Below are 27,009 nucleotides of genomic sequence, written 5' to 3'. Positions count from 1 at the left end.
TAAAAAAATTTCCTCTCAGAAATAGTGGTGGAACAAGCTGGTCAGGGAGGTGAGGGGTGTCACTGTCCCTGGAGGAGTTAAAGGAAGGGTAGAAGTGGCATCAAGAGACAAAGTGGGTATGGGAATGGCAGTAATGGATGTGGATCACTGTGGTCTTTTTCAATCTTAATGATTCTATAATTCTATGATCATGTAGCAGGATTAATACAGCTAAAGAATGTTACTTGACAAGATGATGCAAATGGTTACAAGCAGATGTTAAAATTTTTAATCCAAAACAACTTTCTATCTTTCTCATAGGAGGTAATTGAGAGTTTAGTTAACAGAGAAATGAAGTGTAAAATATTTAAATTTACCAATACAGATGCCTCAGGGCTCCTCACAAAGTCAATGTGAAAGAAAAGAAGTCAATGGAAGGAGAAGGGGCAGGTCAGACTAGATTAAGTTTAACACTGACAGCGTATACAGATCATTTGAAAAGGGCTTTGCCAAGGGAACTGAAAAAGATAACATTGAGTGGATTTGGGAACCAGTAGATCTCAGACAAAGAAATAATCTAAAAGGCACTGGACTCAAATGGTTGGGTGGAAGTGTTACTTGAAGTTGGTACAGTATAATATAGTATAGTATATATAATATAGTATAATATAAGATAGTATAGTATATATAATATAGTTAGTATAGTAAAATAAGGAACAGCTAAAGTAAAACACTAAAAAGTTTCTAAAATGTCTGTTGCAAAGTGAAATGTGAATCTTAGCCACAGAAAAATTACCAGGACAGAACAGAATGTAGCTCAAGAAAAGGAAATTTAGTAGGGCATAGGTGAAGGCATGTGAGCTGTTGAGAGCACAGTTGGATTATGTGTAACAACAATGATTTGGGGGGTCATTTCTCCTACTACAAGCAACTTGTCTTGATTTGGAATTTATTCTGATTTCTGTGAGTTTATGAAAAACAAAGACTGAGTTAAAGAGTTTGCAGATGTCAAGTTTTAGATATTCAAAAATCATATATTTGCAATGTGTTTAAATTCCACTATGTTTTCTCTTTGAAACAGCACAATTGTATGTCAGGGAATATAAATCCATAAGGACAGCAGTATAATCTCCTAATTCAGTGCTTTCTGAAGCCTGCCAGTTATAGTCATTTATGCAGGTGTGATACCTGAGTTCAGAAGAACTAAATAGCCCATAACCTGAGGTGAAATGAAAACTTCACAAAATTTAACAAATCCAACAAATTGGAAATATGTTGGGTGCCAGAAAAACCTAAAAGAAAGTTACTACCACAGAATATCTTCATCATGATTAGTACAGTCAATGGTCACATGGAAAGTGCAGTGGAGATGAAGAAAAGAAAGCTGAAAAAGTCCAGAAAAAAAAATTGAAATGTGGGAGAATGCTAAACATCTGTTTTACCATCTCAAGTGCAAACCTAAAAGGAGAACTTGTGCTCTTCAGCAGTGATTAATTAATCCTTTTGTATAGAAGCAGCACAGTTTGGGGCTAATCTCACCATAACACATCTGAAAAATAAATAAATGGTTTTCTACATAATCTCCAGCTGAATATTCCCAAAGAAGATTAATATTAAAGACAGGAATGTCATTAATTCCTGAAATAAGCCTGTAGGAAATTTAGTTCTTTTTTTATTTGGCTTTCTAATTTACAGTTTGCTTCAATGACAGATTGGAGTAGTTCTTGGTTGATTTGGGAAAACTGGGAAAGTAAAGGTGCTGTTCTTCTTTAAGTGCGTTTTCAACATGTGCCACATAAAGAACTCATTGCTATGGTAATTATTATTGGTTAATTGGGTTTAGAGAACAATTAATAATCAGTTGCTTAACTAAAAATAGCAGCTTGCCACGAGGTTGAGTTTGGTACGTAAAATGTCTCAGAAACCTGATTCCTCACCCTCCTTTCTCTATACTCACCTTGCTTAGCTTACTTAGAGGGAAAATAACTTATGCTCTTATAAGAATGGATCACCAGAAATGAGCTGAGGGTTTGCATGAGAAGTGTGGGATCTGAAATCAAAATGCTGTACTCTGTATAGAATAGGAACATCTGGCAGCACAGACTCCAGCACTTGCTCACTGCTGAGCTGCAGCAAGCCTCTATTTCCAGCTGAGATCATGGTTTTATGAATCAAAGCTCCTGACAGCAAAACCAATAAGTACCTGTATCTCTGTTCTGCCTCTTGCCCACCTTGATCCCTCGGCACAGCTTCCCCTTCATCAAGCCAGGTCATTTATCTGTGGGACCCTACTGTGAACTGTATCAGGGAAATGGGCCAACTTAAAAAACAAACACTTGGCATTGGCAGTAATTTTCCTATCTAGAGCAGTTGTCCAATTGAGTTCACATCAGAGCCTCCACAGGGAGAGGAAGCACAGGAGTATTCATAGTTGTTACTGCTGCCAACTCATTAAACTGAAACCTTTGCTGCTTTACTGTTAAGCCACCTTGTGAGGAGTATTTTTATTCCCCAGGTTCACTTCATCTGACTTCTCCTGGGATTCTGCTAAATACTACTGGCCATGATAGATTTTTCTGTATGCACTTCACACTACCAGTACTTATAATGTACTGGAGCCCCGCCTGCCACACAAAGGTGCCTAAATTGCTGCTGTGGCCTTACAGAAAGCTCATCTGTTCCTGATCCTTTATACTGTCCAATTGCACAACAGCTGTTGTTGTGCTCATAGCTGGAGTGAGTGCTAAAGACTTTTCTCTGATCCAAATCTCTGTAGTTTACTGACAGGTGGGAATATAATATTTACCTGAGAAAACAGGGAGGGAGAGACAAATGTGGCTTATTCGTAGTAAATTTAGACACGCAGATTGTGATGGTTAAGATGAATGCTTCACCCCACCTACCTATGGTTTGCTAAATGTGAAAACAGTCATTTGTATACATACAGTCTCCTAGGTGTAAAGCTTTTACATTTTGAGCTGAGTTATATGATTCTGTTATACAAAGCTCTCACAGGAACATCCTTTCTTCAAAAACTCAGAACTTGTTTAGGCCATCAGGACAAACAAATTCCTTTAAGAAGTTTGCTATTGTTGCTTCTGGAGCAGACACTAGAGGATTTAATTATATACTTAGGATTACACTTTGGCCATTAAGGTGCATGAAATCTATAGACTCCAAGACTTGCTGGCCTTGTCTACCAGAACACAGAATGTAAACCAAGAAATGATTATAAAATCATAGACTATCCTGAGTTGGAAAAGACCTGCAAGGATCATTGAGCCCAACTCCCTGCAAAAAAACAGAAACCATCTCTGGTTTTATTGTACAGTATCTTAACACACCTGTTGCTCCTGTGCTGCTACTGATTTGGAAAACAAAGACCATTTTTTCTCCCTCTGAGCAATGACATGTTTGTATAAAATCAATTGTCCTAGTTCAAGACACAATTCAGTAACACATGTCTCTAATAGTCAGAATAAGAGATTTAATTTGCTGTTAGAAAAATAGCTATTTCCTCCTCGCTCATTCCATCTGATTGAATCCATTAGAAATGTAGAAAATTGAATGTCTGAGTAAATTGTTCAAAGGTAGCTCAAACCATACAATTTGGTGATCAGCTATCAACCACGTTTTGAAATACAGTGTGGAATGAGAGATCTTCCAGGAAATTCATGTCATATCAGACTCATAAAAGCTGACGTAACTTGTGTGATGTACAGAGGCAATAGAGAGAACACACAACCCTGCTACTGTCATTGAACAGCCCAAAATGTGAAATCATTTCACATCACATTAATCTCCCTTTGAGTTTGTGTAAAATTTAGGATTTAGATGTAACTTTAGCAACAACAACAAAAATCCATTCTGTGACTTTTGGTAACCTTATTTTGCTGTTTTTCTTTCTATAGATATTAAATTGGCTGGACACTGGGATAATGTCTGTACTAGGATCACAGTTCATGCATACAGGTGAATGAGCAGAAATGGTTAAGTGATATTAATTAGAAACAGTTTTCCTTGGCTGCAGGAGGATCTGATGGATTCTCTCTCTGATACTAGGAACTAGAGAACTAGGAACTGATCAGCTGATCTTGAACTAAGCAATGAAGTCTGGTGATCTCATCTCATGTTCATAGCACTCTTTCATCATTTTGCACACAAGATGCTGTTACAGATAGCTGAAATGTTCCTAATTAGAACAATCAGTCTTACCCTCTGAGATGAATCCCCGATTCAGTGTTCTATCTACTCGGTTGGTACCTTCTCCCTCTACTCTCAGTAAGATGCATTACAGAATAATTAAAAGAAAAGAAATCCAAAGGTAAAACTTCCAGATGTCTTCATTTTATTGTCCAGAAAAGTCACCTCCTTTAGTGTGCTTAAATGTAAAAGGAGAAAATGAGAATCTCTATTTTCTTTCCAAAATACATAGGTTGGTCTGAAAGTAATGCTTCCTATTTATATCCATAACAGTTAAAATAAGAGCATAAAATAACGCTATTTTATAGAGAAAATTCTCAGCTACTAAACACTATTTTTTCATCACAGTCACCACTACTATGTACACATTTTTCCCACTGAACAAGAGCCTGCATTCTGTGATTGTAAAAATCTGCACCAGTTTAGGTGACCCATTGCTACTGTCACCACTGCTGGAACATATCACCCACTGCCTCACTGTGACTACATCTACTGTTTGGTCTCCTTAAATATTCAGCAAGCATCAATGACTGTCAATGGAATATCGACAGAAAGTTTCAACTTCTACTGCTATACCACCAACATCCAGCTCTGACACTGAGGGCCAAAATGGGAGGCATTACTTTCAGAGCAGCCCTAGTATATGTAGATTTGAAACCATAGTACACTGTAGAATTACTTTAAATTACTTGAGGTATGTAAGCAAGTGCAGCTGCTGTTAGAGCCTGAAGAAACACTGATAAAAAGCAAGGCACAGTACTACACAAAAACTCACTTTAGTAGCCCATGGCAACCAGAGTGGGTCAGGAAGCTGCTGAAGTGAAGGCTTTTGCCTGCTCGTTGCTCAGAAGGGAGTGCAAAGTAGCTATGGACTTCCCCTTTCTACACATATGTATTTCAGACTCGTGAAGATTCAGACTGTTTGACTTTTCCCTACACTTATTTTTTTATTCAGAGGTTGATCTCCCTTGCAAGCTGTATATTTAATATTCAAAACATACCAAAAATTACATTTAATAAAAGCCAATTCCCATTTATAGCCAAGAGAGAAATCAATTTTTTACCCTTGCATTCCACAGATGAATATTTCCCACTTTAAATGAATCTGTATTTGGGAACCACACATCAGACCTCACAGCTAACTTCTCAGTGAGAAAAGCTTCCAGCTGATACCCAGTGCCTGAGATCATCAACAGGCATAAAGGTGAGCCTGGACAATCTAAAACAGGGATTTTCTAAAGTAACTTGTGGAAAATTTTCCAATTTTTTCTCAATACTTCTTTCTAATCTAATACAAGATAGCAAAGGCAGAATAACTTCTAGTACTTCCTGTAATAGATTATCGACCTGACCAGGATGCATGGTGGAAAAAATATCACCAAAGCAGCTTTGCAACACTGAGAACAGTTTAACTGTATTTTAAGTACAACAGAATTAGGTAGTCTGTACTTCTGCTAAATGGGTTTGTGATGGTGCTCTGCGCAGCCGTTTTTATTGCTCTGGATAATGGCTCTTATGCAAAGTAGGATGTCAAAACTGAGTAGATGATAATTATGTTTGGATGGCTAACAGCAGTTCATCTTTTCTGACACACTTTGTTGCTGTTTTCATCTGATCAAATGTATGCGGATCCCAGAAATTACCCGCAGTATGTACTCTGCATCTCTTCCTGATGGAACTGGCAATTTCTGTGATCTGCATACAGGTGACCCTAATTCAGTGCACTCTGCAGAATTATAACAGCCTGCACCAGAGAAGCTTTCTTTCCTATTTACGTTGGGTCAGGTTCTGCCTGTTTTCCTTTGAATTACTAAGCTCTGTCTATAGGCAAAGGAAAGATTTTACAATTTTTTTTTTTTTTGCAAGGCGTAATAATCCTAATTTCCTTTTGGATCCTTTAGCAAGAAATACTGTCTTATCAAAGGCACAGAAGTCGGTGCAAGTGAGACTAGTAAGAACTTTTTGAATAGTGAAGTGGATGAAGTAAAGCTGTAAAGGAAATACTTTTAGCAAGAAATAAATTACAGTGTCATAATCTTCACTATCGTCTTCCAAATCATACGTGTTCTTCAGCACTGCCTTCTACCCTGATGGGAAGTTCCTCTGTTCAGATGTTTGTGTTAATCAGTTATACCTACTGGCAAACAAACAAACAGCTCCCCACAGATGTTCCTTTGTAAAACTGTTAGCATGAAAAAAAAAACCTGAAACAGACATGGAAACAAAAGCTCTTCACACTTCACTGCCAGTATTTCTAGTATAAGTTCAAGTTTTCCCCACAGCTATTCCTGTAGCTGGCTGTCATTTTGCAAAGGCACCAGCAGTGATGGAGATGGCCCAGTGAATCTACAGATGATTTTTGTGTGAGATCTCAGCTTGCAGACTCCACACCAGGTTGTAGGCCCACAACCCTAGAAATAATAATGCAAATAATTCGCAATAATAATAATCATAATAATGCAATAATGCAAATCTCTTCCGTTTTTTATCATGACTGCTTTGCTTATATTTATATATATATATACTTGTAAAATTGACTGAAAAACAAGAAATGCAGTTAACAGTCAGTATACTTGTGATTTCTCTCATGATTTCCTTTTGTTGTTATCTATGGGAATCATGAAAACCAAAGAAAGACAGTACTCAGCAGTATCCTAGCAAAACACTAAAAAAAACAATTGAGATTTGACTCTACCTGATATTTTTGGACTGTAATCGTGGCAGAAACTAGCACCTAAGTCCTGCTCTGACTTTGAAGAAACCTCAAATAGCATAAATGAGGTGGATTGTATTCTGACATGCCACTCTGTTCTTACTAGACTTAGGAGTATGCAGAAGTTCAGGTATCCTTAGATGCACTAATAGCTAATGCTGATGTGAACTCAGGGAGACCTTGGATAAACTACAGGAAATTGAATCATAGAATCATTAAAGTTGGAAAAGACTTTTAAGATCAAGCCTAATCTTCAACCCATCCCCTACAATGCACACCAAACTGTGTCCCTCAGCGCCACATCTCCACGTTTCTTGAACACCTCCAGCTACAGTGACTCCACCACCATCCTGGGCAGCATGTTCTTGTGCCTGCTGGATCTCTCTCTGCCTCTCCTTTCAGATGAGGTGGAGCTTGCTGTGCTTGGATCAACTTAGTTCATGTGTCTTAGGCTCTGATATGATGTTAGGATGTTTTTGAGTAATCTGTGAATATATGCATGAGCTTGCATGGAATATTTTAGGATAGTGTACCATGGGGTAATAAGGTCCAGGAGTTTTTGTCTTCTATAGCCAAGCTGAACACAGTCTAGGCACAGCAGGAGGCCTGAATCGTTAAGCTTTTTCAAGATTTATATTCAAAGAATCATAGAATGGCTTGGGTTGGAAGGGACCTAAAAGAGAAGTGATATAGGAACAAACGGAAATATACCAGACAAAAGCCACGAAAGCATGCAGCATTGCAGACCACAGAATTAAAATTTTATCTCACAGAGTTCAACGAGGACAAACACTTTCCTTTGTGAAACCTGTGGGTGTTGTTTTACTATTAGTCATGGTGAATGCTTCAGTGTGGTGAGCTGGAAGTCAGACTGACATCAGAAGTACAAAGAGTGCTGTGGGAAAAAGTTGACTCAGTCCTTTGCACTGCAAAGTACGTCGCAGACAAATAATAAAGGATTAAGTTCCTTCTGCCACTTTGCTACCACAGAGATGTATAATGCAAGATTCATCCTGAATTGACACTGATGTGACTAGGTAGGACTAATTCCTTTGAAAGCAGTGGTTTATTCTAGATTAACATTATGTCCTGATACTTGCAGCGGGCCAAATTCTCCTTGCCTGACAATACAAGACATGCTTTTGTTTTTACTACTTGTGTAAGCGTGAGAAGTAGAAACTACGTTGTTCATGGAATATTAAATAAATGATACAAGACAAAGCAAACACTGTCTCTGATCTTTAATAATGAGACCTGCTGAAACCAATGAGAGCTTCAGGAGAATATTAAAATATGGACAAAACTAACAAGAGATGCCTCCCTGAGAATGCAAGGTTTGATCCAGTGTTTGGCTATGAATGTTGCCCACAGTTTTGTAGTTCAAACTTTGTTTAAAAACACCCACTCAGGAGCAAGGTCAGTCTTAATCTGCTCACAAGAGAGCTTATTAGTTTCAAAGGAGTATTTACTTGGGCAAAGCAGTGTTTGATGTTGGTGAGCATTTAGCTCATGTATCTTCTATATAAATCAATGCAGCAGCAGTCATGATACATAAACATTGCTCTCCTAGGAGAGCTCAAAAAAACAATTGCTTGGAATCTTGGTCATGCAGGGTAGGAACATCAAAGCTGACAATGACGTGCTTGTGTTTCGTGACACAAAAATCACTCCAGCAATTAAGTCAAGAATTAGTTGAAAAGAGGATTTTTTTACTGGAATTTCAGGAAGAGTACATGTTCTGAGACTTTGAAAAGGGAAACAAAACAGTTTTTTTTTAGAAAGTATTCACCTCCATTGATTGATATAATTTGGAAAGCAGACAATATCGGTAGTCAAATCCATAAAAATACTCAAAGAGAAAGGATGGAGTTAATGTATGAGTAAGTTTTATTTTTTGTTTTAGTTCTTGGCAAAAAAGCCTCATCTGATGATGGAAGTAAGCCTACTGGCTCTGATGTGTTTTTAAGTAGTTTCTTCCAACTATCTTGGTTTGTCAACTATCCAAACACAAGTGAAACAAAGCATTCAGATATCCTAGGGAATCACTAATGTCTCCTTGAAATCAGTTCTTAGGGTGTATATCAATTAAAAATACAATCGCCAGGTATTCCCTTCCCAAGGGACATACAAATGTTTCGAACTGCAAAAAAATTTCTCTTAAAAATAAGATCAGACCCACTCAGGCCCACTGATTAAATTCTTTTCTCCTACTGCAGTCCTGAAAGCAGTTAAAATCACCTATAAACAACACTACAAACACATTGGCTGTTGATCTTAAGTGGCCCTCTGATTTATCTGATTGACACTGCAAAAGTAACATATACATTAAAATTTTATTCAGTTCTGTTTAAAAACAAGAACTTCCTTAGGTGCCTTCATCGCATTGTTCTCCTCAGGAAAACCTGTATTTGTTTATTAATTCAGTTCAGTTCATTATGTGAGTATAAAACTAACATATTCTTGCAGTAAACAGAGAACATGGTTTCATCATGAATGAATTTTGTTAGGCATTTTGAACTTCTTATTTGCTTTCTGACATACAAAAAAAAAAAAACCAAAAACTTCTAAATCATGTCAAGTATTTCTCTTAAGGAGAAAGATACTAAACAAACAAACAAACAAACAAAAAATAGAACCACCCAAACTTTATACCTCATCCAAAATGTTATTAAGTATTATACACTTTGTGAAGTGTTTTTATAAAAAAAGAGAACTTTCATACAAATCAAATAAATGGTGCATGCACATGTCTTAAAATTTTCAGTTCTTGACAAATTATTAAAAAAAAACACCCAAATTTATTTTTCTTTTTTTGAGTTAGTAGCGAAGAAGCTCAACTACTGCAATTCTGCACAAGTCCGGCTTGTTGGTGTTCAATTGTCTTTTTTAGACTGATACAAATCTACAGGAGAAAATGTGGTTACATAGAGATATTTAAGACACAGACAGCATTCAGGCAGCATCTGAGCAAGGTTTATAGAACTAGAGCGTGCTCCTTTTGAGCATATTTAAATGCCACTTTAAACTGAAGTCTTGCTTGTAAGTCAGAACTAGGACTCCAAACCCATTTGGGACCTTTATACAGAACCTTTGACTGCGTCAGCCAAATGGCCCTTCATGCTGTATGGCACAACCTGCTCATGAAGCATGGCTGTGATCTACAGCAGAGTGTGATGGAGGTATCATCAAGCTAGCAAAGATCAAAGAGGAGATTATAAAAAGGAAGACCACATTTTTAAACAGGAAGAGAGTGATAGCACAAGGAGGAGTGACTTTAACCTAGAAGAGTGGGGATTTAGTTGAGATGTTAAGAAGTTCTTTACTCAGAAGGTGCTGATGCACTGGCACAAACTGCCCATAGAAGATGTGTATGCCCCATCCCTGGAGGGATTCAGTGCCATACAAATGGGGCCCTGGGCAACCTGGTCTGATAGGTGGCAACTCCGCCTACAGCAGGGGGTTGGAACTGGATAATCTCAGAGGTCCCTTCCAAAACAAGCCATTCTGTGATTCTATGATTCTACGACTTTATGGTTAGATGATCTGTTCATTAGCAAACAACTCGTCTCAATCCAAGTATACTGGGCATGTTCACTCTGCACTGTATCCATCCAAGCCTAACTGACACAGTTTTGAAGGTTACTGAAACATGGGATCTCAGAGCCCTCTCTCTGAAACTGAAATGGAAGGTTCTGCCAACATGCAAAATTATCCACTACACAAAACATGTCCTTGGAGACATTCTATGAAGCCATCACTCTGCATAGATTTTCTTTCACAGGCTCCCAAGGAAAGATTTCAAAAAGGAGTTTTGTTGACCAGTTCACCTGTGCTTTATTGAAATATTTCTTTCCTTGAAGAAATTCCACTGAACAAGACAATAACTGGCTTAAAGCTCCAGTGCTCCTGACAAGGAGTTGGGAATATCATAGAGGATCGAAGTCCCCAGACAGGCATAATGTGTTTTTGAGTTATATGTAATAAAAGCAGTTCAGTGATGGATGAAAAATGTGCTTACGGTAACTCTCAACTTCCAGCATCTACCAAGTTCAAATGGAAACTGAAATGGAAGAATCATTACTGCTGAGGTTTGAAAATTCTCTCTTCTAGTAGTTGGGCATCCTGCTGATCTCAGCATTCAATAAAAAGTCATTGCTGGATACAAAGGCAGACACTGTAGTTCTGAAAGTCTTGCAATAAGCAAAGGCGGTAACTCATGAGCTTACCTTGTCCAGAGCTTGCTGGAACTCAGCAATACCTCTGGATTTAGTTAGGATCATCTAGATATTTTCAAATAGTGCACCCTTAGCAACAAACTGTTGATGCGTCTCTCTTCAAAATGATGATAAGAATTGAAAACTATACCAGGATGACCTACCTGTGCCCTATTACCCTATTTTCACTGAGAAAAACAGGAATATCTGTATTCTACGTGTGTGTTTTAGGCCATTCTCTACCCTGAACTGAAAATCCAACATGGAATTCATCATCATCACTAAGGGATTCCCGTATCAGGCAGAATTAGAAACAGAATATTAAAAATATTTTATTAAAAGTTTCTTTATAGTTGCTCAGAACTACTGATACAGATTTTGTAGCCTGGCAATAAAGACATTTTGCTGAATGAGTGTATTGCCCTTCACAGTGTGAAAAACAAACAAAACAAAACAAAAAAACCTCACCACTGTTATCTTGGCAAGGTTAGAGTTTATTGCCCTTGAAGAGAACATAAACCACCATGTTCCCTGAATTACAGTTGTCTGATGCTTGGAATGCTTTTCTTTTTGAAGAAGGAAGAGAGCATTTTGTGTAAAAAGTAGAAGCTGAGTTATCTGCTCTTTGGCAGGGATGGGGTGTTCAGCCCTAGGAAAGTTGCAATGCTACTCCAGTAGCATAATGCAGCCTCTAGTCTATTGGACCCATCTGGAGTATTACATTCAGAGAGACCTTGCAAGAGACCTATTAGCCCATGAGGCTTCTTGATGTCCAGCATGAATTTGTATGTAAACATAGCTAGGCTCCTTCAAAATCCTAATAATGTTCCAGCTACTCATTAGGCATGAAGTAATTACTGTGTTTATTTATGGCACTGTATGTCCATACTTTTCCCATTATTTTCATGTGCATCATATATCTGCAAATAGTTCTGAAGTCATCTGTAGTCCTAGAGTTTTAAGTGATTATATCTTCAAACATCTGGTGGTGCTTGTGTGCTTTGCTTAGAGCGGAAGTATCCAGGAGAAATCCTAATATTTCTAATTAAATGGCATATGCCTCACAAATGTACATAATAAACAGAATAAACAAAATGATGATGATCTGGTTATATACTAATATGTATCTATAAATAAAATCAATCTGAACATGTATATGACATGAGTAAAACTGAATGACAGTTACAATAAGTCGATGATGACCTGAGATGTATTTCTGACTGCAAGAATGGCCTCTCATTCTCTAGATTCATTCACTGGAGTTGCTTTCCTTTCAATTGAACTTTATTGACAATATAGTCCTTTTATCAGTCAATAGCCCCTAGGAAGAGATTATTAGATTTTATTATTTTCTTCCATATTCAGCAATATTATTGATTTATTTTGGATTGATAGTTGATTAACAATGAAAAAAAAGGAAAAAAAAACCATAAATAATGGCACTGTGAAATTTCAGGGTTGTTCAAACTAATCTGTCAGCTGCAGTGAAGGGACCATCAAAAATACAAAATTGTTGGAAAGTAGAAAGTAAGAACACCTGGTGTCAGAGTGACAATTATGAGCCAGTATCATTTAATTATAGAAGATAGGGCATGAAGGGACCTTGACAGGTCATTTAAGTCATGCTCCAGATCCTAAAGAACTTCTAGCACAATTCTTCCCTAAACTGATTAATCATTCTTCAGGATGAAACCTCCTGGGCAAATCCTAGTTACCTACTTATCTATCTTGTCACAAGATCTCTGCTTCTATCTAATGTAGATCTTCCTTTTAGTAACTTAAGCCCACCATCTCTCCTGCTAGCTATAGGAAAAACAAAGAACATCTTATTCTATGTGACAACTCCATCTGTATTTGAAGGCTGTCACAGTCTCTATTCTGAAATCAATATGGATACAAATCTTCAGTGTTTTCCTGGGAGAAGTTCAGTTTCTACCTTTTCAACAGCGAGATAGCATCAGTTGATCAAATCTGGTCCTTGCATTGGTAGACTGCCTAAGGATCTCATGCCTGCCTCTAGTATACTTTGGTAGCTAAGGTTGTTGAGAAAGCTGCAGTGAGATCTCAGTTCATGGACAGGTTTCTCTAACATTTATGTAACAATTCAACCAGATGGAGAAACTGAATTGTTGGTAGCTGAATGGTAGATGATGATGGGCAGAAAAGACGTGCTTACTGATATTCTTCAAACCCTCCTTCCTGCAGTATTGCTCATACTACAGAGATCTAGAGGAAGGAAGCAGAATCATTCCCAAAAAGAAGCACTGAGTGTGTATGTACCTGATGTTTGCTATGAACTAGTGCTCCAGGGCTGCTTGATACCTTCAGGTGGAGATGGTGATAAGCCCACAGATCATCTTCCATGAAGAAATGATGTACCATGCCACATGGTGACCCTGACAAAAGTCTGCATTTAAATCATACTGCAGGATTTCAGGCTGGAATGGACCAAAATGGGTGCAGAAGACATTGTATATGTCCTAAAACAAATCTCACATTGTGAGCACAGGAGTTGTGCTGCTTCAGGCTGGATTCAGAAATGTTGGTTCTGTCCTTCATATCCTTAAAAGAACCTTGGAGCCGTCTTCCAGAAACAATAACTTATCACTATAATATGTAGATTGCTCTGAAAGTAATGCCTAATATTAATTTTTGTGAAAACTATAACAGATACAGAGAGTACAGTGGCATTATTTGATAGAGCAAGTTCTTAGCTGCACAGCACTAGTTTTTAATGCAGTCAGTAGCATTAGCTGTGCATTTTTGACAGCAATGACCAAGAGGCTGCATGTCGTGCTCATAAATATCTTCACCAACGGTAGTGATGCATTGTCTCTGTTGACACTGCTAAAACACACCAGCCACCACCTCACTGTGCTCACATCCACTGGTGTCTCCATACACATTCTACAAGTGTTGATGAATGTCAGGAGGTGCCATTTTTTACTCATGGAAGAAGACAATGGCACACCTTTGCTTCATCTGCACTTCCATGTCAAATGACATTTGGTGAGATTGTCCATCTACTGCTATCTGTCACATAGCAACAGTATGTAATGAAATATTGGTGGGAAGGTTCAACCTCTGCTGCCATACTACTAAAATACACTTCTGACATCTCAGACCAACATAATAAATTAGGAGTCATAAATTTTAGAGTTGCCAGTCCTTAAAGACGTAAAGAATAAATGAAGCTGGTCGGCAGTTCTAGTGATCATATAGTCAAATACCCATGTTCAAGGTAGGGCCACCTGCAGTAGATTTCCTAAGGGTTTGTCCAGTCAGATTTTACCATTACAGTAAGCACAGACAAACAAAACAAACCCACACAAGACCAGTTGTTTTCTGTTTGGTAATTTGATTCAGTGCTTATTGGAGCTTCTAGTTTGTGGCCATTACTTTCTTATCCTGGCATTGGGCTCCAGTGAAAAGAGCCTGGCTCTATCTCTATCATTGAAATCTCTATTCAGGTATTTATAGACATTGATAAGATTCCCCCTGAAATTTCTCCAGTCTGCCAAAATCCTAGCACTCTCAGTTTCACTTCACTGGTCAGATGTCTCTGTTCTTTAAACATTTTAGAATAATAAAATCATAGAATCATTTAGGTTGGAGAAGACCTTTAATATCACCAAGACCAGTCATCAGCTAACACTACCATGCCCGCCACTAAAGCACTGCCTCCACTGACACATCCATGTGTCTCTTACATACCCTCAGCATATAAGATTCTACTTTTTATTGTTTGTTTTTTTTAAATTCTCATCATTTTCACTATGTGGTAAAGGGTTCTAAGTTCTGGCTAGTGAGCTTGGAAGTTCTTCCCAAATCTGCCACTGCTGAATATTAGACAAAAGAAGACAATTTGATTTCCAGATTATAGTTCAAGTTTTAAATGATAGTAATTATTTCCATTTTTAAATTGCTCTTATAAACTCCCTTTAGATATGCACAAACTTTAGGAACATAGCAAATAACATTTTGACTTACAAATGTAATTACTGAACCTGAAAGCAAGTTAAAAATAAAAAAAGAAATTCCCCATGATTGTCTTTGCTGAGTATTTGCATCCATCTAATACTATCTAATATGAATATATGCAAGGCTATGAAGTGTTTTGGAACTTTAGAAATATTAATATAACATATTATCAATTTTTTAGTAGATGGATTGTTTAGCTTGGTTTTGAAAAATCAAAGTTTAACTACAACATTCCTGTGTTATAAAAGCAAAGCAGAAGTATTCTCAAGTAATTCTCATACACCATAAAAAGAGTTAAGAGATGACAGTTGAATAAGTTGAATATAGTATTTGTAAATTCAATAAGGAAGTTAAGGTGACCTGGTGCCATAAAAAACAATCTGGCCAGCAAAATCTTTTTAGTTGTTTGAAGAGGAAATAACAGCTACCTTCACAATTCCTGCACTATGTTTCTAGGCCTCAGGCCATCAAACAACTTAAACTTTAAAATAACAGGCATAATGTCAAGATACATTCTTTTAACCATTGTTCCCTCTCTTTGACAATGAGGTATTTTACTATGGCGGAATTGCAAAAGTGGCTGTTGTCAGATACTGTAAATAAATATCACTTATGAATAACAGACAAGTAGACTCTTATGGGAAAGAAAGTGATAAGCCATTGGAAAAATCATTTCTAAGCATGAAGAATCATTGAGATTATAAAAGATTATTACAGACCCTATCGTTGCTGTCATATAGGAAATGGGAACACTTTATGTGCATTTCCTGTAGCTTCTCAGATGACTAATGAAAATGCAAGAAAGGTAATTGTATTAAAACAAATGAAAGATAGATAGTAAATTCTTCTTTTCTTCCCATTATTGCAAAAAAACTTCTATTACTCTATGGATTGGAGTGAACAAGGAAGCTATCACAGCATCAGTAAGAGTGGCATTAAGCATGATTCTAGAAATGCCATTTTTTTAATAATAATATGTTTGGGCAACATTTATAATATCTATGTTCTGACCAGAGTCCTACAAGCTCTAACCAATTTCATACAGTGCCCAGGATGGGGAGAATTGCTAACTGCCCAACATCTAACAATATTTACACAAGGACCAAAATGTGATCTATTTTTTTCCCTCATTTCTACATGAGGGAGTTTGAATCTATGGATTCCAGTTTTAGTAAAGATCCCTATAAGAGTAACAAAATAATCCATTCCACTTATTGACACTGATCCACTGCTTGGATGTAAAAGCAAGAAACATGAAGTCAAGAAAAAAGAAGGACATCTGAGGTGGAAGCTGGCTCCATAGCCTAGTCATAAACAAGCATGCATAGCCTTGAATAAACCATATCCTATCTTTTGCATGAACTAATGTAAAGAGACCATGGAATCACTTATATTCGATAGAAGAGAATAGAATCAAGACTTTTAAAAAAGAGCAAAGTTATATGCAACAGTTCTCACTACATTTAATTAACTTTTTTTTTTTCAACAAAACCTGAGCATAGCTAGTCAAGAATATAGTATTCTTCTATTTACACCACAGAGGGTGATGGACATGTTTTGCACAAAAATCTCCAAGCAGTTGGGCATGTTAGTCACCTATTACAGCAACTGAGAAAGGCAAATTTTCAAATCAACAGAAGCACAGAAACATAAAGTGATGTGTGGGGGTCAGCAAAGCTCACTGATAAATTCAGTGATAAAATGAGAATGATCCTCATTCTCGGTTTCTTGCTGAAATCAGTGGTGAATACAATTCCTTTCTCTAAAAGAATATGAATGGCACATTAAATTCAAACCACACTGAGCATGAATAATTTCCATGTCAATTGTAACTCTATCTATTACGCCTAGGAAAAATATTAATAGAAATAAACATTAGATATACTTTCACACATTGCAGAGAATCATAAGATAAAAGAATGTGCATATCTAGACCTTGTTCCATTGAGTAATTTTCATAAGATCTAGTTCATTTCTTCAACTAAGGTGCTTACTTCAGTCATAAAACTTCTGGTGTACAGTACAGTACCATGTAGTCTTTTCTGTGCTGATTGATTTTCCTGTTATTATTTCTTATTTGCATTGTGATGACACTTCTGGATTTAGAGATGACGATTCTACTGTGGTAGATCCAAAGCAAGTAGCACAGAACAGATAGCATCATCCCTGAGTAGCTCCCACATAAACAAAGCAGCAGAGTTTGAGCAAAGCAGAAATAGTAAAATGCCTGGGGATAAGATCCAAAGAAATAAGCCATTCCTTCCTAATGAGAATTCTGCCTGTCGAAAGCTTTCACTGATTTCAGTAAAGACAGATTTCTGTTTTTTATTTTAAGATAGAAACAAAAATGAAGAGATTAGAAAAAATAAATCCAAAATGGTGATGATCAAGTCAAAATTGAAAACCAAAATTAGTAAGTAGAAAAATCAACACATTCAACTCATTCCAGGTGCAACTCATTTTTAGATTAAGGTTAAAAGCATCTTATAAAATGATATAACAATATTAAACTACTTGGAAGAAGTAAAAGTATTTGCTGGGGTGATGGAAAAAAATGGCTTGGGTTCATTTTCTTTATGCTGATATGATTTAGTCACTTCTCAGGCTGCAGCAATTATTAATTAGAGAACTCAGCAACTTTCTCTTCTAAGGTTTAATGTATGAAAGCTTGCAGCAGAAGAAGTTGACAAATGAAGTAGCAACACGTCTTAAAATAGTTGCTTATAAGCCAAAGATTTCTGCATGCAGAAATATTATTGTCAGACAATGGCTCCCTGGCTTTGCACTTCACCGTGTGTACATTTCCTGATAGCTTTTGTTCTAGGTTAGGCAGTACCATACCCATATCTCTGTCTGCAGAAGAGTGTGTTTGGAGAGATAAGAGTGACAGAACTCCAAGAGATTCCTGGAGGACTTGGATGTCCATGTTTGTGTTTTCCTTCAGAAAAAAATACAGATTCAGAGCAATGTTTTTCCTAAACAGGGATCTGAGAAATTATCTTAGTTCACCTAAGGTTTTAAATGTCTTTGGGATTCCTTATATTATATTCTGTGTGCACTAAATCAGATCCCTAAATTGAGCTGTTCTGAGTTTCTGAGTCAGTCATGCCCTAATAGTATCTCTTACTAAGATCCTTAGTTACAAGAAATGCTACATTAAGAACTCTGTATCTTCTGAGATTGATCCCTTCTGGCTAGTCAGATCTCTTTTATCAGTGGTTTGAATGAGTGAGGCTAGCACCAGAATGCTCAAAATTCACTGCACCAGTAACAGCAATTAGCATTCATGTCCCTCCTTGGACCAGATTGCTACTCCACAGTCTCCCGTGCTGGAGCTGGGTACAAATTGCACTGCACCAAGAATAGAACAGTTGAAACAGAGTTTTTCTCTGATGGGGAGGTTAGAGACGAAAAAAAAAGAAGACTCAGAAGACACAATGGGGGATCATCCTACATCAAATTTAGTAGTATATGACTACAAGAGTTTAAACTAGAATCATATGCTGTTACACCACACTCTTGCAAGTATATACAAGAGCTTATAAAAATAATCTAATTTCTGAGTTTCAGTATAAATAGCAAAATGATGAACAGGAGGAGAGCTACCTAGGAAGGAACTGTGAAGAAGACAAGGAGCACATCTTAAACCTATTGTTTCTCCAGGATTTAGTTTCACTGTGTGATTTTTCCTTTACTTTTGGGATTTTCAGTCCTATGTCCCCTTCCCCACTCCTCGCTTCCAAGGACACTGCCTATATCTGTGCAGGACCAAGTACTGACTTTTAAAATGGCTATAAATCTTCTGTATAGCAGCTCAGTGATTCGAGGCTTGCCCCCTCATTCTGTGTCTCCTGTCTACATAAGAACTGCTCTCTCAGTAGGTTGAATGTGCTTTTGAGGAGCAGGAGGAGCAGCAGATAAGGAAGGAAATTCTGTGGAGAATCTTCACCGCTTTAAAAAAGAGATTCAAGATTCATCAGGTCAGAAAGAGGGAACCAGAGACTACAGTTTGCTGCTTGGGACATGTGCTTGAGGAAATGGCTTAATAGCATTATATAAAACACTAACATGTTCAGCAAGGACACCACCAAAAATGAATTCCTTATTCAGTTGGCTACAGTCAAGACTGTTCTTTCTCTTTTTTTTTTTTTTTTTTTTTGTTTCTAATTTTATTTTTTTCCCACTTATAAGTTCATAAGTTCATAAGTTCATAAGGTTGGAAAGGACCTATAAGATCATCTAGTCCAACCATCCTCCTATCACTATCTCTACCCAACTGCTAAATTAAATCCTTTAGCACCTCATCTAAACGCTTCTTGAACAGTGCTAGGGATGGTGCCTCAACCACCTCCCTAGGCAGGCCATTCCAGTGCCTGACCACTCTTTCAGAAAAGAAATGCTTCCTCAGGTCTAATCTAAATCTTCCCCGGCGCAACTTGTGGCCATTCCCTCTCGTCCTATCGTTATTTATCAGGGTTTAAATATAATCAGGGTATAAATAACGATATCAGGGTTTAAATATTATCAGGGTATAAATAATGATATCCTATCGTTATTTATCAGTTATTTATACCCACTAAATCTTGAGCTTTTTTCTTCACAGAAGAACCAAGGAGTGGGAGAAAGTTTACATTGGAAACTCTCTAGTGATGTGAGGAGAGGTGGATTTGAATTCCCTCTGGAGAAAGGGATTTAAACTTTGGTCATCCTCCTCATGGGAACTGCATTTGTTCCATAAAGAAATAATACAAACCCCTTCTTATCTGTCTCTAAGACACAAGACAAGCACTTAAAACCATAAAATATGTTTCCACTGAAACAGTAGTTGACTTGGCTGAAAAGTAACTTTAACACTGAGTTGCTGAGACACCCTCAAAGGATGCTCAGAATGAGCAGTGTTGATAAGTGCAAGAATACTGTGCTTAAAGAAATATGATGTTAGCAGGGTTCCTTCTAACACCCCAGGGGTGCGGTGCCTGGCACCAGCTTTGTAAGGGTTTTCAGGTTCGGAGTTTTCATCACCTTAAGCATAATTTCAAAACCCTAATCCCTTTCTGTTTACTAAAATTCACAATTTACATGGAATACTCTAGCTTTTCTCATGCTTATTCACATGTTCTGGAAATAAGGGAAATGGAGGAAGAGATCCTCATGTTCCCTCCCTGCCTTCTCTCCCATTTAGAAGAATCCATTAAATAGTCCTCGCTTTGCCCCTTTCCATTTCCCATTCACATCAAATCATTGACAGGATTGAGAAATAGAGTAAGAGGATGGACTAGAGATGTTTATCCCCTAGAGACTTCTGTACGGGCTAATAAGGATCATTCCAGCATCATCTGTTAAGTGTCGGTTGCAACTGCACTGCTCCAGAATGTGATAATTTTGCATTAGATGCTGTTCTTCCCAGACCATGAGAAGCAACAAATAATGAATAAAACCTTAAAAACAATCCAGAAATGTTCTGATAGCAGAAAAAATGTCACACAAAATCCAGCAAGGTAACTTTTTATTCAGAAAGTACACTAACTACACTGTAGGCTGAAATTCACTGATAAGAGCAGGTTTCATTCATGTTTCCACCTGAGATCCTCCATTTTGGAATGAACTCTCTGAAGGCAATTAATCATCAAATTGTAAATATAACTAATGGATTTGCCCTACTTAGCACAACAATGATGTAGCTGCTTCAGAGAGAGGTGTATTCAATTCTAATCTAATTATGCTGTGACCCACTGATACTGGTCAGGTGATGTTACGCGATATAAAAAGAAACCAGATCATAATCCAGTCTAAAATCATACCATCAGGTTATAAGTCACCCACAACTGACTATGGCAGAAAAATGAATTGTAGACAATGAGTAAATGAGTATGAAAGCAACCATAGGGATAAGATATAGTAATTCTAATTCCTAAATGGTAGACAACTTTAAAATAAACTTATACTTTACTGATTCAAAAGATATTCCACAAGCATTTGACAGAAATTATGAAGAGGTCTGTGTGTTCCGTACTTACTCATATCTATGATCAGATTTTGGAAATCATGTAGCTGAAACACACATATGAAAGCTGACAGATACCATTGGATAATTATACAGGTTTATCACTATTGAACTTTTTGTTGATTCATGAATTCTGCCTCCTAAATTTTCTTGTTAATAAGCAACCCTGAGACAAAGTTTTCAGAAAAAGAAAAGGGGAGAAAATAGAAGAGGCAAAAAAGAGAAGATATAAAAGGGGAAGGGAAGGGAAGGGAAGGGAAGGGAAGGGAAGGGAAGGGAAGGGAAGGGAAGGGAAGGGAAGGGAAGGGAAGGGAAGGGAAGGGAAGGGAAGGGAAGGGAAGGGAAGGGAAGGGAAGGGAAGGGAAGGGAAGGGAAGGGAAGGGAAGGGAAGGGAAGGGAAGGGAAGGGAAGGGAAGGGAAGGGAAGGGAAGGGAAGGGAAGGGAAGGGAAGGAAGAAAAAAAGAAAAGAAAAGAAAAGAAAAGAAAAGAAAAGAAAAGAAAAGAAAAGAAAAGAAAAGAAAAGAAAAGAAAAGAAAAGAAAAGAAAAGAAAAGAAAAGAAAAGAAAAGAAAAGAAAAGAAAAGAAAAGAAAAGAAAAGAAAAGAAAAGAAAAGAAAAGAAAAGAAAAGAAAAGAAAAGAAAAGAAAAGAAAAGAAAAGAAAAGAAAAGAAAAGAAAAGAAAAGAAAAGAAAAGAAAGAAAAGAAAAAAAGAAAAGAAAGGTGCTATCAAGTGGAAGAGAATGAATTTCCTCAGTCTTGGTATTACCTATTTTGAGGTTATTTCTGTATGTATTTTAAAGTTTGCTTTAATGTTCATAATTTCATACTTGAACATTCAAAGCACTGATTACACAAATTACTTACTGAAGCATGTTTACTGACTGCAGAGGAATTCTGCCACATGAATCAAGGGTGTATGGGCAGAGGATTAAAATCCAGTGTATGTTTGTAGCTTACATAATTCCAAGCCTGTCAAAACCCATGTCTATATTATCAGTTGCCTATGTTATATAACAATAAGGAGCTTTGAGTTGCTTTTTCCTTGTCATATGCCTGGAATACATATATATGCCCTTAGAAATTTTGGATCTTATATCACATTATTGTCAAGAGAATAATAAGAGAGAACATGATAGAAATGAACATTACTTCTGAGAGAGTGTTCAAAATAAACACCATCCCCAGCTACATATCTAATCAGGCACACAAATCAATGCACTTGTTTAACAGTAAGATCTTGTATTTCTCATTTCTTTCGGCACAGAATCTCTAGTCAAGTCAGTATTAGCATTGCCTTTATCAAAATCATGGCATCAGGACCCTTTTTCCATGTTCTCTGAGAAGCATCCCATTGGATCAACTTGGTTTCAGTGTACTCACATCTCCCCCAGAACATGAAACATCTGCCAGAATAGAAACTACCTGATCTATTTTTAGTTTGAAAAAATAATAATAATAATAATAAAACACATACATAATCTAATTTCAAGACAGTCATTCTTCCACCTGTACCTAGAATGCTGGTTCAAATCAATTTTGGAAACACGAAAAGAAAAATCAGATCTTCTTTTAAGAATCACTGCAAGAGAAAATGGCGTACTTGGGCAATATTTGCATTCATGATCATGCATACTTAGTTAAATTCAACAAAAAGCTGATCAGGCAGTACTGCTTGCTTGAGTTCAGCATTACAAATGATTTAAATTTCTTGTGACTGTATTTATCAGTGCAAACTAATATTAATTAAAAGATTAACGTAAAATTGATCCTAGTACTTTATTTTCTTTTTTTATGTACTCTTCCAACTTTATCAGTTTAGATAGACTTGTAACAAATTTATACTCATATTCACTGAGAAGAGGATCTGCACCATTTTCCCCATGAATTATTACTGAGTGCAGTAATAAACTGACTTCAGGGTAGACAAGGTTTCATGTTCAGAGCTGAGTTTGGTCCTCTGCATGAAAACCTGATCTCATCAAAAACAGAAGAAAATCCATTATTTGGACTTCAATCAGAATTCTACCCTCTGTTTTGCCTTTTGCTGTACACTTCAATTCCTGGAACTTGTCTACTGTAAGCAACTGTCTACATTCTGAAGCATAGCAAGATGGTCACAGGAATTGCTACGTAATCTAATAGGTTATTTAGATTTGTAAGATTTCTCTGAAGGGAAGAGACAATGTTTTACTTGGAAAAATAAGCCTTATGATAAAAGAGAGTATTCTGCCTCTAAGATCAAGAAATGTGTGTATTACCAAATATTTGCTATATAGCTTTGAAGACACAGTCTGTATTTACCTGTAAAGTAATAGTTATACACCTTTCATCAGCAGTAAAACCTCTTAAAAACTGATGCCTGAACGTGCAGTGCAGTTCCCTGAGACGAACAAACAAAACGCTGCAATGCTGTAAAGTAAACTAAGCAAACCCAGGGGTGGCCCCCGCTCACCCGCTGCCTCTCAATACACCTTCCGAGCAGAAGGGAGCAAAGGGTGCGCGGTTCACTGCGCGGGACCCGGCGCGGTAGAGGCAGCCAGGGCCGCTGGAGGGAGCCCCCGGGCCGCGCTTCAGCACCGCGCTGGTGGACAGCGACAGTGAAACCGCCATCCGCGTTATCTACTGCGTATCTTCCGCAATGGGTTAGTGAGAAGGAGCGCGTTCCCTCCCAGCATTGGGGAAGAGAATATGCCACGAGGTAAGGAAGGATCCAAGCTCTCCTACAGAGCAGACAAGGGCAACAGGCAAAGCAGCATGTAATTTGGTGACATCAAGTGGGCTTTGAGAAGGCAGGAGCCGGTGTGAATCAACACCAGTGCATGGTAATCTGTGTTGATCCTGTTAATGAGATGTATATATCTAGTTCGTGAAGGCAATCAACTGGCTGGTAATCCCTCATTGTGCCCCACTCAAAGGTGGTTCGTTCACACAGCTGGCTGTTGAATGGAGATATTTGTATATCCCAGGAAATGTCTTTGTTAGGAGTGTCTGTGGGAAGCGTGTGCGTGCTGGGGATTAGCTAAACAGCTGTGATACCTGTGCATGATGAGATAGCAGTGCTTTATTCACAGATTCAGGATAGGACAGTAGGACTTGGAAGTATCTCAAGATGACAGCATAACTCACACAGCTTTTGGTCCAGCACTAATAGCACCAGCAGTGAGTGCATGGGAGTAGGACATAGCATACAGCTGCAGTTCATTCATCAGCACGTTACCAGGAGCCAAGCAACAACTCTGCACAGTAATTGTCTTACGCTGATAGAACTCATTCAGGCACAACACACTGTGTCAGACTCTCCCAGCACTGTGTGAGCCTGTTCACCGGGAAGTGAGGTCAAGCAGCCCTGCAGCTCACTTATGTGTGGAGGAAGGGAATAGACAGGGGTGGACAAGGATTACAGGATGGCCAAGCTCTGAGTGAGGCAGATGTGACCCAAGGACCATCATCATTAAAACTTACAGGTGCAATATCACTTCCCAGCTGTGCATCCCGGCAGTCATGTAAACAACATTCAATCGGCAACACATTCCTCTACATCCTCCCTCCTTTGGGAATTCTATGCCAGTACCTACACCTACTTCTTACTGACTCCCCAGGGCTAGCCAAATGGAGACAATAAGCTGCTTTGAAATATTGGTAGCACAGAGCTGTGACAGTTTGGGAAAAGATGGGGGGAAGGGAAGCAGCAAGAATCCCCAGGATTAATTTGCCCTAGAAAGGCAGCTTTTTCTTGCTTTGAAGGGATGTTGAGAGCTCACTGCATCCTCTCTTTCAAAAGGAAGAAGCTGGGTGAGTGCAAAATTAGGTTAGTCCCAATTTTAACTTCTCAGACATATACCTTTCCCAGTGCCTCCCAGCTGTTTGTATGGCATCATCACTCCCCACTGTAACCACTTCTTTGTACTAGACATCACTTTTAAACACAAAAATGTTTGTTTCACGACCACAAGCATGACAGGTTTGTTAGTACCCTCTGAAGACAGCCTAGGAATTCACACTGAACCTCCAAGGAGAGCCTTCCCCTGATTTTGTTGGGGGAATTGCTTTGCATTCATTGGAAAAGAGCAACATGCCTTCCTCCCCTTTTCTCATAGCCCAGATCAGGCTGTTCAATACACACGAAAGCACAAGTCACACCAGCAGGTCCAGTGTTAAAAGGCATGAGCAAGTAAATGAGAAATGAGCAGTGGGGAAGCTTAGCCAGGACAGAGTTATCTTTCCCATCTCATCTCATGGGCCATTGCTGGAAATAAGGAAAGGAAGTGACAAACCCGTCCCCCTGACTTGTGCCAAGATAATTGTTCCAAGGAACAACTGTGAAATGAGTGTATAAGGATGGAGAACAGGGTAGCCAGGAAGTGACCCCCTACTCGTCTTGGGTTGAAATCTCAATCCACTGCTTCTTTTGCAGAACCAGGAAGGGATAGGCAATGTGGAGTGAGAGGGAGGGGGAGAAGGTGTCATTTTGCCTCTGGTCTCCCCCAAGGTACAGAACTTCTGAGCACCTTGTTAAAGGGAAAAGGATTCTTGGGACACCCCACACCTCCTCTTACTCAGGATGATGGAGAAAGAGGAGGGCTCCCACCCTTTCCTCAGCACGGTACCTGGTTGAGGGAAGTCACGGCCAATCTAGGGATAACCAGCTGCATGACGAGCTGCAGGACGGAGGTGACCAACCCAGCCAGGATGGCCCAGGTGAGCGGCAGCGGAAGCATGCTGTAGGTTGCAAAAAGTGTGAAGAGCACATAGCCAATGCCATCCCCAAGGAGGCCACAGCCCAGGCCAGCCGCCAGGATCTGTGTGGCCATGGCCACCCAAGTGACCACACCGCTGTACTGCAGGTAGGTGTACGAGGTCGTGTCCTTCCTGACCACCACTAAGGCACAGATCACCACCTCAATGCCAGTGAAGAAGCCCAAGAGAATGCCCTTAATGGGGTCCATGGGAGCGGAGGCCAGGGTCAGGTGGAGGAACAGCAGGGTCAGTTTGGTCAGCACGTCCAGGATGTTCATGACCACTTCTGATTTGCGCCGCTGGCCCAAGAAATAGCGCTGGTAAAGGCGCTCCAGGTCCCGGGACTTGAAGGAGTTGCGGAGCGTGGGGAAGATCACCCCACGGTAGGTGTAGCCCCAGTTGAGGAAGAAGTCGGAGTTGCTGGGGGCACAGTCTAAGGGCAGAAAGCCCAGGTCCCCATTGCTGCTCGTGCGCTCCGGGAAGACTTTGGTGCCTCCGTAGTTGTGACGCTCGCTGCCTAAACTCCGGCCGGCCGACTGTCTCCGGAGGTGGTGGTGGTGGTGGTGCGGGTGGTGGTTGGGGCAGCAGGTCTCCTCCGAGCTGAAGCCCTTGCCCCCAGCGCTGCTGCTGCCGCCGCTGCTGCTGCTGTGCTCCTGGATGAAGCGCTGCTCGGTGATGTGGCGCACGGCCGTCTGCCAAAGCAGTCGCTGGGGTCTGCTGCTGCCCGGGGGGGTCCTATTGATGGTGTAAAGTTCATCGCTGTCGCTCAAGCACCGCACCTCCGAGAGCTCCATGGCGGCGACTGGCGGGGGGCAGAGCACCGGTGGCGGGGCGAGGCGGGGAGTGGGGGGCACCGGCTTCGGGGAGGGGAACGGAGGGAGGGATGGAGCCGCGGGTAAGGAGGGAGGGGATGGAGAAGGGCGGGTGGCGACGGCGGGGTGCTGCCGAGGGGATCACATTTATAGGCAGGGCGCTGGCTCCGGCTGCTCGGCAGGCGGCGGGGCTGCTTCGCCGCTGAGGTCCTGCGGCGGCTCAGCGCAGGCGGCCGTCGCCCCGTGCCCGAACCCGCTTCCGCGGGTCCTCGCGGAGCTTCATCCCGCGGAGTCCGGCTGCAGTGCAGCCCCGGAGCCCCGGCGGGCCGAGTGCGCTCCCTCCTCGGGGCGGTGAGCAGGGAAGGAG

At 39.4% G+C, this 27,009-nt stretch overlaps 1 protein-coding gene across 1 annotated transcript in view; it reads right to left on the bottom strand.

The window, feature by feature from the left end:
* The window catches only part of ADCY8 (adenylate cyclase 8), a 122,890-nt gene extending 96,266 nt beyond the window's left edge, over positions 1 to 26,624 (bottom strand). Inside the window, exon 1 of the mRNA XM_065752391.1 lies at positions 25,701 to 26,624. Coding sequence (XP_065608463.1) covers positions 25,701 to 26,624 — 924 coding nt within the window. The remainder of the gene's footprint in view (positions 1 to 25,700) is intronic.
* Positions 26,625 to 27,009: the final 385 nt, after the last annotated feature.

This window comes from Cyrtonyx montezumae, unplaced genomic scaffold (genome assembly GCF_038088225.1).
Source record: "Cyrtonyx montezumae isolate F1298 unplaced genomic scaffold, pur_monq_1.0 scaffold_8, whole genome shotgun sequence".
NCBI lineage: Eukaryota > Metazoa > Chordata > Aves > Galliformes > Odontophoridae > Cyrtonyx > Cyrtonyx montezumae.
Note: the sequence above shows the minus strand (reverse complement) of the source record. Positions and strands in the feature narration are given on the sequence as shown.